Below are 16,462 nucleotides of genomic sequence, written 5' to 3' on the forward strand. Positions count from 1 at the left end.
GGCCTATTTTCATTATCTTGACTGTGGTCATGGTTTCACGGGTGTATATGTATGTCAAATCCTATCCAATTACACTATAAACATGTAGTTTATTGTATGTCAATTATACCTCAATAAAGCTGTTTTGAAAGAATACAAAGGACTACAATATTCTGTTACCTCCCCTTTGTCATGTCACTATCCTTTTACCCTGAAAGCTCCCTCCAAACCATACTCCCTAAAATTCATTTTGCTTTCTACCCTCACCAGTGTCCTCCAACTTCTCCCATGCCACATGGCTCCATTCCAAGGCATCCCCTATTTCCAGCCACATTGATTGGTATTCCTATTCCTCAGCTTCCTGGGTCCCCAGGCTTCCTGGGTTCAAGCACAAACTCTGGAGTTGGTTGCTTGGGTTCCAATCCTGGTTTTTCTGTTCTGACCTTAAGCAAGTTCATTATCCTTTTTATGCCTCACTTTCCTCATCTATAAAATGGGCATAATCCTCATACCGTTGGTGCGAAGATTAAATGAGTGAATAATATATGTAAATGAGTGAATGGAAAAACTGGGGGAGTCAAAAGTGAGCAGAGGCTCTTCATTTCTACTTTTGTCAGAAACCACATTAAATTGTAAATAAGGCCCTTCTCTACTTGACTTGAGGCAGCAGATTGTCAGAAGCCTACGGACAGCAATTTCTCTGACAAGACAAAGCAGATATTTTATACCAGGGGTTGGCAAACGATTGCCCACAGGCCAAATTTGGCCCAGTCTGTTTTTGTATGGTGCAAACTAAAAATGATTTTTAAATTTTTAAAGAGTTATAAAAGAAAAAATATGTGGTCTGTAAAACCTAAAATATTAACTACTTGGCCTGTTGGAGGAAGAGTTTGCTGAACTTTGGCTTTTTTTTTTTTTTTTTCCTAGATGGAATCTTACTCTGTCGCCCAGGCTGGAGTGCAGTGGTGTGATCTCGGCTCAGTGCAATCTCTGCTTCCCGGGTTCAAGTGATTCTCCTGCCTTAGCCTCCCAAGTAACTGGGATTACAGGTGCCTGCCACCGCGCCCAGCTAATTTTTTTTTTTGTAGTTTTTAGTAGAGATGGGGTTTCACCATCTTGGCCAGGCTGATCTTGAACTCCTGACCTCGTGATCCACCCGCCTCAGCCTCCCAAAGTTACAGGCGTGAGCCACTGCACCCAGCCATGACCTGTGTTTTATACCGTTAACTATGGGATTAACAAAAAATTTTACCTTTGTGCAGAAGGTTAAAAAAAAAAAAGTATGTTCAAGGAGAAGGAGATGTGTTACCTCTTCATACACTCCTACAACCATGGCATTGCAAAAAATAAAAATAACCACCTTTAAAAAAATAAACCTTATTTAAATTGCTATTAAAAATAACAATATATGTAAGATGACTAGATCAGTTCTTGGCACATGATAAACATAGGTAAGGGTTCACTGTTATTTTTGAAGCAAAAATGAGGATTTGCCAAAAATTGGGTGAGCAGCTTCTTATGGAGGATAAAAGACCTTTCGGGCTGTTTGGGAAAAGCTTCATTCTAAGTTTCTTCTTTGTAAGGGGACCTATTACTGCCAGCGCTTCTCTTGCTAACAGTTCTGGTGGGTGATTTGTCTTCGTTCCGCATTTCTTTCCGTGGCTCCTGTAGACATTGAGGGTTGGGTTATTTTTTCTTCTATAACTCTTTAAAAATTTAAAAATCATTTTTAGTTTGCACCATACAAAAACAGACTGGGCCAAATTTGGCCTGTGGGCAATCGTTTGCCAACCCCTGGTATAAAATATCTACTTTGTCTTGTCAGAGAAATTGCTGTCCGTAGGCTTCTAGACAATCTGCTGCCTCAAGTCAAGTAGAGAAGGGCCTTATTTACAATTTAATGTGGTTTGTGACAAAAGTAGAAATGAAGAGCCTCTGCTCACTTTTGACTCTCCCAGTTTTTCCATTCACCCACATTTACATATATTATTCACTCATTTAATCATCGCACCAACTGTATGAAGATTATGCCCATACAGTTACTGAGGAGAGATACAAAAGTGGTGCCGGGGGTAAGATTAATCACGTGAAATGAAATATGCTCTGAGCTTTTGAACCTTTGTTACGTGAACCCGAGGAATGAAATGATATACTGAGCACTCCATAAGCTGTTTTTTCCAGTCAGTTGTCTGGTCAGAAATTCGTTAACTCACTCCTCCCTGATTCATCACACTGTCAGAAAGCTTATATAACATGGAGTCTGAAGCATTCCAGAATCTTTCTTTTTTTTTAATAGAAATGAGGTCTCCCTATGTTACCCAGGCTGGTCTCAAACTCCTGGGCTGAAGCGATCCTCCCACCTTGGCTTCCCAAAGTGCTAAGGCTACAGGCGTGAGTCACCACACCCAGCCCAGAATCTTAAATTTACTATTGTACTTTGGGACTGCAGGAACTTAAAAGTAAGAGGAATAAAATTATCATGAATATTTGTTAGAATTCAGTTTGGTAATAACAGAAAAAAACCTAAAACACTAGCTGGGTGTGGTAGCTCATGGCTACAATCCCAGCACTTTGGGAGGCCAAGGCGGGCACATCACGAGGTCAGGAGATTGACACCATCCTGGCCCACATGGTGAAACCCCATCTCTATTAAATTACAAAAAAAGTTAGCTGGGTGTGGTGGTGCAGGCCTATAGTCTCAGCTACTCGGGAGGCTGAGGCGGGGGAATCGCTTGAACTCAGGAGGCAGAGGTTGCAGTGAGCTGAGATTGCACCACTGCACTCCAGCCTAGCGACAGAGGGAGACTCCCTTTCAACAAAGTATATTGCTTTCTCTTGTAAAATTCCAGAGGTAGGTGGTCCAGGGTTAGTGAGCACTGCACAGTGTCAGGCACCCAGGCTTCGTGAAGAGCAGAGGCCATAATCTTGTTGGTGCCATAGACCCCTTTGGCAATCTGGTGAGCCTATAGACCCTTTCTCAGAGTAATGATTTAAAGCAAATAGACTAAAACACATAAGACTATAACAAAAGCCAATTATTTCAAAACATAGTTATTAAAGTATATTTTTAAATTTTGATAGTTAATATATATGCTTCTATGTTAATACATTAAACAAGTTCTAGTGGCAGATCTAATAACTACCATAATTTTCAAGTGGTGACAAGCATAATGATACATCATGATACCCACAATTATACTGTAATATGAACACATCAAATGTACTGGTAATACATTATGATCTTTTGACTACATTCATGACTGAAGGACATGGTAAATTTCTATTAGAGGTTAGTAAAAGTAATCCCACGCAAGTTCACAGATCTCTTTATTCTATCCATGGTCTCCAGGTGTAGAATCCCTGTTCTAAATCACTGTTCTGTCATGCATCCCTCCATTCCTAGAGTCAACATATTGTCTAAGGGGGTGGCCATTATATCTGCTTTCCAGGGAGCAAGATGGAAGAAGGGATGAAGAAGGGAAAGGGATGAACCGTGCCAGGTGTCTTTTAAAGAAGGTTTCTAGAAGCTGCTGCAGAACACTTTCACTTACATCCCTTGGCTAGAACTTAGTCCCTGTCACCATAGCTAGCTGCAAAGGAGGCTGGAAATGTAGTTTTTATTCTTAGTAATATGCCAGCTAACAGCTCTGTTACTGTGTTAGAAGGAGGGATTGGCCAGGAGCAGTGGCTCATGCCTGTAATCCCAGCACTTTGGGAGGCAAAGGTGGAAGGATCACTTGAGCCCAAGAGTTTGAGCCCAGCCTGGGCAACAAAATGAGACTCTGTCTCTACAAAAAAATTTAAAAATTAGCTGGGCATGACGGCATGTGCCTGTAATCCCAGCTACTCAGGAGGCTGAGGCAGAAGAATCGCTTGAATCCGGGAGGCAGAGGTTGCAGTGAGCTGAGATAGTGCTATTGCACTCCAACCTGGGCAACAGAGCAGACTCCATTTCAGAAAAAAAAAAAAAAAAAAGTGATTGCCCTGAAGAAATCTTTCCCAGCTCCAAACCACTTCTCTTAGATGACATCAATCAGCTCTCTGCTGGTTCAAAGAATATGTTGAAAAGAGTGTCAGAGTTAGCTATTTTCATCTTAGTATAGTTCTTTGAGAACTGGGAAGAGATAGTGGGAGTGTCCTGGAATACATACTAGGTTTGGTATCAAGAGACTGGTCTAAATTCTGTCATTGCCAGTAACTACCTCTCTAAACCTCAGTTTCCTCATTCATTTGTAAAGTGGGGCAAACTCATAACTGTCTTGCTTGCCTTAAAACTTTTAATGCAAATAGTAAAACTCCTTTCTAAGGTAGATTATTATTCTATGAACACCTGTGGTATTCAGAGTTTAATATAAAGAAATACAATCGATATCCATTATAGTTACACCTTGTCTATAACTTTCAAGCAAAATGTCTTACTCGGTAGAATACTCAGTACCTGTACCATGTCCGATAGTTTATAGTACCCAAAGGCACTCAAACATGGTTTTCATTCTCTGTGAGCTTATGGTTTTTCCTCTAATATGTTCTCTTTTTTTTTCCAAAATGAAAATAGCTTTTAAAAATTGTAAATATCATCTATTCTGGCAGAGAAAATAGAAAAGTATAAGAAGAAAGTAAAAATCTCCTTAAGGCTGGGCACAATGACTCACACCTGTAATCCCAGCATTTTGGAAGGCCGAGGTGGGAGGATTGTTTGAGCCCAGGAGTTCCAGACCAGACTGGGCAACATAATATTTGTCTTATAAATTAACATAGTGAGACCCTGCTTCTACAAAAAATACAAAAATTGGCCTTGGCTACAGGTGGTGCTTGCCTGTCGTTCCAGCTACTTGGGATGCTGAGGTGGGTGTATCACCTGAGCTAGGGAGGTGGAAGCTGCAGTGATCTGTGATTGCGCCACTCCACTCCAACCTGGATGACAGAGTGAGACCCTGTCTCAAACAAAAGAAACTCCTTTAGTCCCATTGCTCAGAGGTAATCACTGCAAATTTTGTTTGTTTGGTTTTTTTTGAGACAGAGCTTTGCTCTTGTCATCCAGGCTGGAGTGCAATGGCACCATCTTGGCTTGCTGCAACCTCTGCCTCCCAGATTCAAGCAATTCTCCAGCCTCAGCCTCCTGAGTATCTGGGACTACAGGCTTGTGCCACCACGCCCGGCTAATTTTTATATTTTTAGTAGAGACAGGGTTTCATGATGTTGGCCAGACTGGTCTCAAACTCCTGAACTCAGGTGATCCGCTCACCTCAGCCAAAGTGCTGGGATTACAGGCATGAGCCACCGTGCCCGGCTGGTCACTAAACATTTTGGTGCTCTCCCTAGCTAGTCCCATTTATAGATGTGTACAAATGTAATTAGAGGGGGAAACTGTAATCACCAGAATGTAAAAGGGGAAGTGTTTCAATATGATTTTTTTTTTTTTTTTTTTTTGCAGAAGGGAAAGGTAACATTCATGCATGATATATGATTCAAAGAGTTAAAAAGTGTATAATCCTGTAAAAGGATGTCTTTCTTCTTTCCTTGATTTACAGCATCCTTCCCCAGAGGAAACTTGTTACCACTATCTTGTGTTTCTTTTTTGAGAATTCTTTGCTTAGCTCTGTGTTCCTTGGATGAAGTTTTAAAATTTTTGTCTTATAAATTAACACACAGAACAGACAAGGTGGCTCACACTTGTAATTCCAGTGCTTTGGGAGGCCAAGGATTTGGGAGGATTGCTTGAGGCTAGGAGTTTGAGACGAGCCTGGGCAACATAGCAAGATCCTATTTCTATTAAAAAATTGGCAAAGAAGTCTGGGGATGATGGTTCACGCCTGTCATCCCAGTACTTGAGATGCCAAGGCAGGCAGATCACTTGAGGTCAGGAGTTTGAGACCAGCCTGGCCAACATGGTGAAACGCTGTATCTACTAAAAATACAAAAATTAGCTGGGCATGGTGGTGCATGCCTGTAGTCCCAGCTACTCGGAGAATTGAGGTGAGGGGATTGCTTGAGCCCAGGAGGTCAAGGCTGCCAGTGAGCTGTGATCACACGCCCCTGCACTCCAGCTTAGGTGACAAAGCAAGACTCTGTGTCCAAAAAGTAAAATAAAAAAAAAGTTTTTAATTAACAAAGAAATTAACATACAGTAATATTGACCCTCTTTTGAAAGAACTACAAGTTTTAATACGTGCAGATTCTTTTAACCACCTCCACAATCAAGATACAGAATGGCTTCATCACCCCTCTAAACTCTCTTAGGCTGTCTTCTTTGGAGACAAGGTCTCATTCTGTTACACAGGCTGGAGTGGCATAATCATGGTTCACTGCAGCCTTGACCTCCCTGGACTCAGGTGATCCTCCCACTTCAGTCTTCCAAGGAGCTAGGACTACAGGTGCACACCACCACACACAGCTAATTTTTTAAGGTTTTTGCGGAGACAGGGTCTCCTGTTGCCCAGGCTTGTCTCGAATTCCTGGGCTCAATCAGTCTTCCCATCTTGGCCTCCAAAAGTGCTAGGATTACAGGTGTGAGCCATTGTGGTTGGCTTTATGCTATCTTTCTGTAATTATATCCACCCCTCAATTCCACATCCCTAGAAATCACTAATATGTCCTTCAACACTATAGTTTTGTCTTTTTGAGAATGTCATATAATGAAATCATACAGTATGTAACTTTTTTTTTTTTTGAGACATGATCTTGCTCTGTTGACCAAGCTGGAGTGCATTGGCACAAACATGGCTCACTGCAGCTTCGACTTCCTGGCCTCAAGTGATCCTTTCACCTTAGCCTCCAGAGTGGTTGGGACTATAGGCATGTGCCACCACAACTGGCTAATTTTTGCATATTTTGTAGAGATAGGGTCCCACTCTGTTGCCCAGCCTGGTTCAAACTCCTGGTCTCAAGCGATCCTCCTGCCTTGGCCTCCCAAAGTGCTGGGATTACAGGTGTCAGCCACTGCATCCAGTCAATATGTAAGTCTTGAGACTGGCTTCTCACACTCACTGTAATGCCTCTGAGGATCATCCCAGTTGTTACCAGTGTCGATAATTCATTTCTTTCCATTGTTGACTGGTATCTCATTGTATGAATGTACCAATGAAAAAAGTTTCTTGGCCGGACACGGTGGCTTACACCTGTAATCCCAGCACTGTGAGAGGCCGAGGCAGGTGCATTACGAGATCAGGAGTTTGAGACCAGCCTGACCCACATGGTGAAAGCCCATCTTTGCAAAAAATATGAAAATTAACCAGGCGTGGTGGCACACGCCTGTAATCCCAGCTACTCTCGAGGCTGAAGCAGGAGAATCACTTGAACCGGGAGGCAGAGCTTGCAGTGAGCCGAGATCATGCCACTGCACTCCAGCCTGGGCCACAGAACGAGACTCCATCTCAAAAAAAAAAAAGTTTCTTTATAGTTTCAGCCACTGAAGAGCATCTGGATAATTTCTAGTTGGGGGTAACTATGAACAGTGCTGCTATAAACATTCACGTGCAGAATTTTGTGTGCACATATGTTTTCATTTCTGTAAATACCTAAGAGTGGGGTTGCTGGGTCATGTGGTAGGTATATGTCTAACTTTACAAGTTGCCCAACTGTTTTCCAAGTGGCTGTACCATTTTGCATTCCTACCAGAAATGTGTGGGAGTTGAAGTTGTTTCACATTCTCGTCAGCACTAGGTGTTCCTAGTATCTTTCTTTTTTTTCTTTTGAGACAGAGTCTTGTCCTATTGCCCTAGCTGGAGTGCAGTGGCGCAATCTTGGCTCACTGCAACCTCCACTTCCCAGGTTCAAATGATTTTTTCGTTGTTTTTTTGAGATGGAGTCTTGCTCTGTCACCCAGGCTAGAGTACGGTGGCGCGATCTCGGCTCACTGCAAGCTCCGCCTCCCGGGTTCACCATTCTCCTGCCTCAGCCTCCCGAGTAGCTGGGACTACAGGCGCCCGCCACCACACCTGGCTAAGTTTTTTGTATTTTTAGTAGAGTCGGGGTTTCCCCGTGTTAGCCAGGATGGTCTCGATCTCGACCTCATGATCCACCTGCCTTGGCCTCCCAAAGTGCTGGGATTACAGGCGTGAGTCACCACGCCCGGCCTGAAGTGATTCTTATGCCTCAGCCACCTGAGTAGCTGGGATTACAGGTGTGCACTATGAGGCCCAGCTAATTTTTGTATTTTTAGTAGAGAGGGGTTTCACCATGTTGGCCAGGTTGGTCTTGAACTCCTGGCCTCAAGTGATCTTCCCACCTCAGCCTCCAAAAGTGCCAGGATTACAGATGTGAGCTGCCATGCCTGGCCTGTTATTTTTTGTTTTTATTATTCTATTAAGTGTGTAGTGATGTCTCAATTTGTATTTCCCTGATGGCCAATAATGTTGAAAATCTTTTCATGTACTTATTTGTCTTCTATATATTTTCTTTGGTGAATTGTCTGTTCAAGTTTTTTGCCCATTTTTAAATTGGGTTGTTTGCCCATTTCTTACTACTGAATTTTGAGAGTTCTTTATATATTCCAGGTGCAAATTGTTTGCCATGTGTGTGATTTGCAATATTATGCCTCATCTGTAGTTTATTATTTCATTCTCTTAACAGTCTTTTACAGAGCAACAGTTTAAGTTTGATGAAAACTGGAAGAAAATATTTTAATAAACGTTTGGGTTAGAGGTAAAAATTAATGGTCAGTAGAATACCCAAGAAAGGCAACAGTCTCTCTGCACTGTTTGGTGATGGTAGCTGGCAAGCACCTAAAAACACCCATTTTTGAGCACTTCTCTAGCTTTCTCACTGTGTTATTTTCACACTGTGTTATGGTTTGAATGCTTGTGTCCGCCCAAAATTGATACATTGAAACCTCATCTCCAATATGATGACATGAGCAAGTTGGAGTTTTAAGAGATAAGGTCATGAGGGCAGAGACTTAATCAATAAAATTAGTAACTTTGTAAAAGAGGCCCCAGAGAACGGCACAGCCACTTCTACCATGTGAAGACACAGCAAGATGCTGCAATCTATGAACCAAGAAATGGGCCCTCACCAGACACTGCATCTGCCTGTACCTTGATCTTGGACTTCCCAGCTTCTAGAACTGTGAGAAATCAATTTCTGTTGGGTATCAGCCACCCAGTCTGTGGTATCGTAGCACAAATGGACTAAGACACACTGCTTTCTCAAACATTCTTTCTCGCAGTCTCAACAACCATTCTGTCAATGTATTGCCTTCAAACACTTTGAAATGTTGACATTTTCGGAGACTGTGCCAAAAAGGAGCAAATATCCCTTAAGCCAGGCTTCCATCCCAAATTCTACACACAAGATGAAGAGAAGAAATTCTTTTACTCCTTCTAGAAAGGGGTGAAAGAAGGAAAGAGGAAGCTAATAGGAACAGAAAAGCTGTAATCTGCCCATGTGACTATTCCCTGCCATCTCCAAATGGTCACCAAGCATTTCCAGAAATAACTCATGAATGCTCTGAGTGGCTCCATCTACATGACGGGGAGTTCTAGATGGAATTCCTTGTAAGCAGCTCTGATGGCAGGAGGGGAGACCATGGGAAAAGGAGTGCTGGGGCTGGCGGAAATCTACAGGGATGATTTTGGATTTCAGCAGCCTGTGGCCTTAGCAGGGAATCTATGTAAACTCTGCCGGGAATCCCAAGAAATGAGGCAGGGAAGGGGTGGGGATGGGGTCTCTGCTAACTTCTGGTATGTGCATGCATGTATAAATATAAAAATATCTTTTTTTTTTTTCTGAGACAGAGTCTCATTCTGTCACCCAGGCTGCAGTGCAGTGGCACGATCTCGGCTCACTGCAACCTCTGCCTCCTGGGTTCAAGCGATCCTCCTGCCTCAGCCTCTCAAGTAGCTGGGACTACAGGTGCGAGCCACCACGCCTGGCTAATTTTTGTATTTTTAGTAGAGATGGGGTTTCACCATATTGGCCAGGCTGGTCTCGAACTCCTGACCTCGTGATCCAGTCCCCCCACCCCCAGATTCCCAAAGTGTTGGGATTACAGGCGTGAACCACCGCACCTGGGCAATATAAACATATCTTAAAATTTACATGTAACTGGAACCACATTACATATGGTTAGCCCATTTTCCACTCAACCATAGGTCAGCGAATATACAATATTTCATCAAACATAATATACTATCACCTGTTAAATGCCCTGTAAGTTTAGGTGCCATTAAGAAAGAAAAAAAAATGCTGCCAATTAAACTGTGATATGCCATGGACTGTAATAACTGTGAAAATGCATAAAATAATCATTTTAGAATTGGTGGCATATGGTAGTATGCATCATTCTTTGTCATGACTGCCTAGTATTTCACTCTGTGGATGTTTCAGAATTTAACTACCTGTCCATAGGTGTATATAGTGTTTCCATTTTTTACTTCGTAGGCAATACATTGTCAAATAATCTTGTACATCTATCATTGCTCACTTGTCAGATTACCTAGTTAGAATAAATTCCTAGGAATGTAGTTTTGTGGGTCAGAGGTCGCAGATATTCAACATTTTGGCATAGATTGCTAGAATGCCCCTCAGCACTCCAAGATGACACCCTTTACCCCAGAACCTTGATAATATAGATAAACATTTTTCAATATGTAAACTGTTTCCAATATGGTAATTGAAAAGTGCTACGTTATTGCTCTTTACTTGCATTTCATTGACTACTGGTGAGGCTTAATATATTTTCATGTACCTATTAGTCTTTTGTGTTTCTTTAGAAGCCTGTTCATATCCCTCATAAGAGCTGCTTTTTACTCATCTATGTATTTATTGACACAGGATCTTGCCCTGTCACCCAGGCTGGAATGCAGTGGCGCAATCACAGCTCACTGTAGCCTGGACCTCCCAGGCTCAAGCAATCCTAGAGCTGCTTCTTGAAAAGGAGACCACACATAGGCAATTATAGTAGGCAAATTTGTGATTCTTCTAGAGGAAAGCAGCAGAGTCATAGAAAACAAAGAACACCAGATAGGACAAATATGTTTTTCATTTATTTTTGAATTCAGAAACTGTGGTGAAATGAGCAGAATTGCCTGGAAGCTGCTCTGGAAGCTCTTTCAAGGTTACCTGGGCCAGCCAGTTGGAACTGCAAGTAGGCCTATTCCTGGTGGAAGGAACTGTCCCAAACTCAGCCTCCACAGCATGGGCAGACTCCTTTCTCACACAGGGTGACTGCACCTTCCCACAGGCACGAGGTCTCCAAATACTGGGAAGCTGGAGTTCCTGCCATCTCCTCTGAACCCCTGGCACCCTCCATCCAAGCTGCCCAGTACCCAAACAACTCATTGTTCCCCACTCACAGACTGGTTTCTTACATTTACTGCCTAACAAGTACAGCAGGACATGGACCTATCCTGCAGATCCACCTGAGACCCTGACCTTCGCATACTTCTCTATGGGATGACAGAAGAGTGGGAGACTCCTGCTTCCCCTTTGCTTGTTGACCCAGCCTTTCCCTAATGAAACGCAATCCTTAGCCCACGCAGAGTGACATATTAAAATTTATCCTAAATCCTGGAACACATGGGCAATGACCCATAAAGGCCAATGTGCCATGACAGAAACACTGAGAGTCATACCGTCCATCACTCTGTCTCAGTTCCTGTTTATTGTTGGCCGGAGAACTAGGATGGTCCTCTGAGCAGACAAGTCCTTGGAGGATGATTAAATGGGAATTATATAAATATTTCCGTAAATTAAACCAAGGAGGTATATTAAGTTCAGCTGAATCTGGATACCAACTGCTTCCTTTGACCACATCAGGAGGTCTCCTTTTAAAAGACATTAAAAAAAATTTAAATAACTTTTGCCAGGCACAGTGGCTTATGCCTGTAATCCCAGCTACTTGGCAAGCTGAAGTGGGAGGATGGCTTGAGCCCAGGCGTTCAAGGCTGCTATGAGCTATGACTGCACCACTACACTCCAGCCTGGGTGACAGAGACCATATGTCTTTAAAAGAAAAAAGAGAGAGAGAATTACTTTTTATTGTGGTTTAAAAAAAAAAGGTATAATATAAAATTCACTATCTTCACAATTTCTAAGTGTACAGTTCAGTGTTAAGTATATTCACATTGTCACCAAACCAAAACTGGGTCCATTTGCCAGCATGCAACAGAAAGCCAAACACCAAAACACACAGTTTTTGCAGTGAGAAACATTTGTGAGTTGACAGACAAATAGGAAGAAATGGTCAAATCTGTCTCCTGGAGCTGGAGGCTGGGTTGGGTTTTATTAGCATAGGGTAATGAGGTGTAATCTGACTAGATCCTGCCGTATGGTCACCCCAGAGCTCAGTCTGATTGGACTGTGGGTCCTGCTATGGTGTCTGCTTTTATTTTTATTTTTTGTTTTTTATTTTAGAGATGGGATCTCACCATGTTGCCCAGGCTGGTCTCGAACTCCTGGGCTCAAGCAATCCTTCTGCCTCAGTCTCCCAAACTGCTGGTGTTACTGACGTGTACCACCAGCACCAGCCTAGTGTCTGCTTCTTAATTCAGCCCGGTTCCTTGGTCCAAGCACTTAGTTCCCATGCGTGGTTTCACACGACGTTCATTTGGGCATTGCCCCCTCCAACCTGCAGGGCCATGACCACTGAAAAACAGCTCACAACTTTGCTACATAAAAGTTGAACCAGATTGGTGTAATGTGGTTACAAGATTGCTGTGCAGCCAGTCCCCAGAACTTCCTCATCTTGCAAAACTCAAACTCTGCCCATCGAACAACTCTCCATTTTCCCTCCCTGCAGCCCCTGGCAACCGCCATTCTACTTTGTTTTTGTGAATTTGGCTGCGCTAGATACCTCGTATGAGTGGAACCAAATAATATTTGTCTTTTTGCAACTGGTTTATTTCACTAGTATAATGTCCTCTTGGTTCATCTGTGTTGTTGCATGTGTCAACATTTCCTTCCTTTTTAAATGGACTGTGGTGATGGTTGTACATTTCTGTGAATATACTAGAAACCACTGAGTTGTAATACTTTAAGTGGGTGAATTGTATGGTATGTGAATTATACCACAATTAAGCTGTTTAGGGGGAAAAAGGGGGAATTTGTTAGAAGGATACAGGCTCATATAACCCAAAGACAGGGACTGGGCCTGCTGGATGCTCACAGGCTTGGGACTCCGGAGGATACTGAACTAAGCCCTCTGGTTCAGCCCTCTGGCCCAGAGCAGGGGTCCTCACCGTGAGTCAAGCCCCTAACCTGTAGTGTCGGCACCATCTGGGAATTCCTCAGAAAAGCAGATCCTTGGGTCACACCTCATGACTCAAAAATTCTAGTGGCGGGACTCAGCAGACTGTGGGTTCTCTTTTCTTTTCTTCCTTTTTTCTCTCTCTCTTTCTTTCTTTCCTTTCTGACAGTGTCTCACTCTGTCGCCCAGGCTAGAGTGTAGTGGCGCAATCTCAGCTCACTGCAACCTCCTCTGCCTCCCAGGTTCAAGCGATTCTCCTGCCTCAGCCTCCCAAGTAACTGGGATTACAGGTGCCTGCCACCATGCCCAGCTAATTTTTGTTTAGTAGAGATGGGGTTTCGCCATGTTGGCCAGGCTGGTCTCAAACTCCTGACCTTAGGTGATACACCCACCTTGGCCTCTTAAAGCGCTAGGATTACAGGGCTGAGCCATCGTGCCCAGTTTAGCAATCTGTGTTTTGACAAACTCTCTAGGTGTTGGTGACAGAGGCTCACATTTGAGAATTCCTGGCCTAGACCACTGAGGGAAAGTGGGGAAAGTTTCCATCTCGCCTCTGCTCTGCATGTGCGCTTCCTCTCCCACTGACCATTCACCTCCACATCCCTGCAAAAGTCTTCATGGTAGAAAATGACCACTGACAATTCCTAAGTTGAAATCTCTTTTGGGGCCGGGCACAGTGGCTCACACCTGTAATCCCAGCACTTTGGGAGGCCGAAGCAGATGGCTCACTTGAGGCCAGGAGTTTGAGACCAGCCTGGCCAACATGGTGAAACCCCATGTCTAAAAATATAAAAATTAAATAAAATATAAAATTTTATAAAATATAAAATATAAAATATAAAAATTAGCCAGGCGTGGTGGCAGACACCTGTAATTCCAGCTACTCAAGAGGCTGAGGCAGAGAATCACTTGAACCTGGGAGACGGAGGCTGTGGTGAGCCGAGATCTCACCTCTGTACTCCAGCCTGGGCGACAGAGCAGGACTACATCTCAAAAAAAAAAAAAAAAAAAACCTCTTTTGGAGCACAAGCCAACCTGAGACAGGCATCCGGTTCCAGTTGCAAATTCCCAGGGAGGAACTCAGGTGATCCGGCTTGCATCAGCAACTTCCTCCAGGTTTTTCCCAGTATATCCCTAAATGGAGTAAGGCTGGGCTTGGAAGGTCTAGTTCCCAGAAAAGGCATGAGGGAAGCAGAAAAAAAAAAAAAAAAAAAAAAAATTGGTGTCTCTTAGGGAAGACAATAGAAGAAAATCTAGAGTGAGCAATCACCTGTGTTTGCCTGGGACTTTCCTGCATTTGGCACTGAAAATCTCATGTCCTGGGAAACCCCTCAGTCCTAAGCAAATAACAATTGGTCACACAAGAACTGAAAAGCTGGATGGGTGTGGTGGCTCATGCCTGTAATCCCAGCGCTTTGAGAGGCTGAGGTGGGTGAATCACTTGAGGTCAGGAGTTCGACACCAGCCTGGCCAACATGATGAAACCCCGTCTCTACTAAAAATACAAAAATTAGCTAGGTATGGTGGTGGGCACCTGTAGTCTCAGCTGCTCCAGAAGCTAAGGCAGGAGAATCACTTGAACTCAGGAGGCAGAGGTTGCAATGAGCTAAGATCACGCCATTGCACTCCAGCTTGGGGTGACAAGAGCAAGACTCCATCTCAAAAAGAAGAAAAAAGAAAAAAAGAACTGAAGAGCCGGCTGGGCATGGTGCCTCATGCATGTACTCCCAGTACTTTGGGAGGTTGAGGTGGGAAGATCGCTTGAGTTCAATTCAAGACCAGCCTGGGTAACATAGGAAGATCTTGTCTCTGCAAAAAATTGAAAAATAAGCCAGGCATAGGGGCATGCACCTGTGGTCCCAGCCACTTGGGAGGCTGAGGTGGAGGATTGCTTGAACCCAGAAGGTTGAAGCTTCAGTGAGCTGAGAGCTTACCACTGCCCAGCTTGGGTGACAGAGCAAGACCCTGTCTCAAAAAAGCAACCAAACCCTTTCCCCCCCACCCCTAGCGCCGCTGGGCCTGCAGGTCTCTGTCGAGCTGCGGACGCGGGTCTCTGTTCCGCAGGATGGGGTTTGTTAAAGTTGTTAAGAATAAGGCCTACTTTAAGAGATACCAAGTGAAATTTAGAAGACGACGAGAGGGTAAAACTGATTACTATGCTCGGAAACGCTTGGTGATACAGGATAAAAATAAATACAACACACCCAAATACAGGATGATAGTTCGTGTAACAAACAGAGATATCATTTGTCAGATTGCTTATGCCCGTATAGAGGGGGATATGATAGTCTGCGCAGCATATGCACACGAACTGCCAAAATATGGTGTGAAGGTTGGCCTGACAAATTATGCTGCAGCATATTGTACTGGCCTGCTGCTGGCCCGCAGGCTTCTCAATAGGTTTGGCATGGACAAGATCTATGAAGGCCAAGTGGAGGTGACTGGCGATGAATACAATGTGGAAAGCATTGATGGTCAGCCAGGTGCCTTTACCTGCTATTTGGATGCAGGCCTTGCCAGAACTACCACTGGCAATAAAGTTTTTGGCGCCCTGAAGGGAGCTGTGGATGGAGGCTTGTCTATCCCTCACAGTACCAAACGATTCCCTGGTTATGATTCTGAAAGCAAGGAATTTAATGCAGAAGTACACTGGAAGCACATCATGGGCCAGAATGTTGCAGATTATATGCGCTACTTAATGGAAGAAGATGAAGATGCTTACAAGAAACAGTTCTCTCAATACATAAAGAACAGTGTAATTCCAGACATGATGGAGGAGATGTATAAGAAAGCCCATGCTGCTATACGAGAGAATCCAGTCTATGAAAAGAAGCCCAAGAAAGAAGTTAAAAAGAAGAGGTGGAACCGGCCCAAAATGTCTCTCGCTCAGAAGAAGGATCGGGTAGCTCAAAAGAAGGCAAGCTTCCTCAGAGCTCAGGAGCGGGCTGCTGAGAGCTAAACCAAACAATATGATGATTTTTCAGATACAGACAATAAACGTACAGACAGAAACTAAAAAAAAAAAAAAAAAAAGCAACCAAAAACCTGAAGAGCTGTGGGGGTATGTATGCTTTGACTCTTAGGAAGTGCACAAAAGGAAGAAGAGTTGATGAGATTCTCAGCAAGGGCATGTGGAGATGTTTAATGTATTTTTGGCTACCACTATGACTGGGAAGTGTTAGTGACAGGCTGTAGAGCTTCCTTGCACAAGGAAGAATTCCCCCTAATGCCAGTGGCTCTCCCACTGAGAAACTCTTCTGTAACAAAATGAAGGCATTTCTATCAACACAATTGCAC

General features: G+C 43.5%; 1 protein-coding gene across 1 annotated transcript; it reads left to right on the forward strand.

Annotated features, from left to right (window-relative positions):
- The first annotated feature begins 15,155 nt into the window (after positions 1-15,155).
- Positions 15,156-16,198, forward strand: LOC104674444 (60S ribosomal protein L5). Its single transcript, XM_010378758.2, has one exon. The coding sequence runs from the start codon at positions 15,231-15,233 to the stop codon at positions 16,122-16,124; it is 894 nt and encodes a 297-aa protein (XP_010377060.2). The 5' UTR covers positions 15,156-15,230; the 3' UTR covers positions 16,125-16,198.
- The last annotated feature ends 264 nt before the right edge of the window (positions 16,199-16,462 follow it).

The sequence above is a fragment of the Rhinopithecus roxellana genome, chromosome 6 (genome assembly GCF_007565055.1).
Source record: "Rhinopithecus roxellana isolate Shanxi Qingling chromosome 6, ASM756505v1, whole genome shotgun sequence".
In the NCBI taxonomy this organism is placed as follows: Eukaryota; Metazoa; Chordata; class Mammalia; order Primates; family Cercopithecidae; genus Rhinopithecus; species Rhinopithecus roxellana.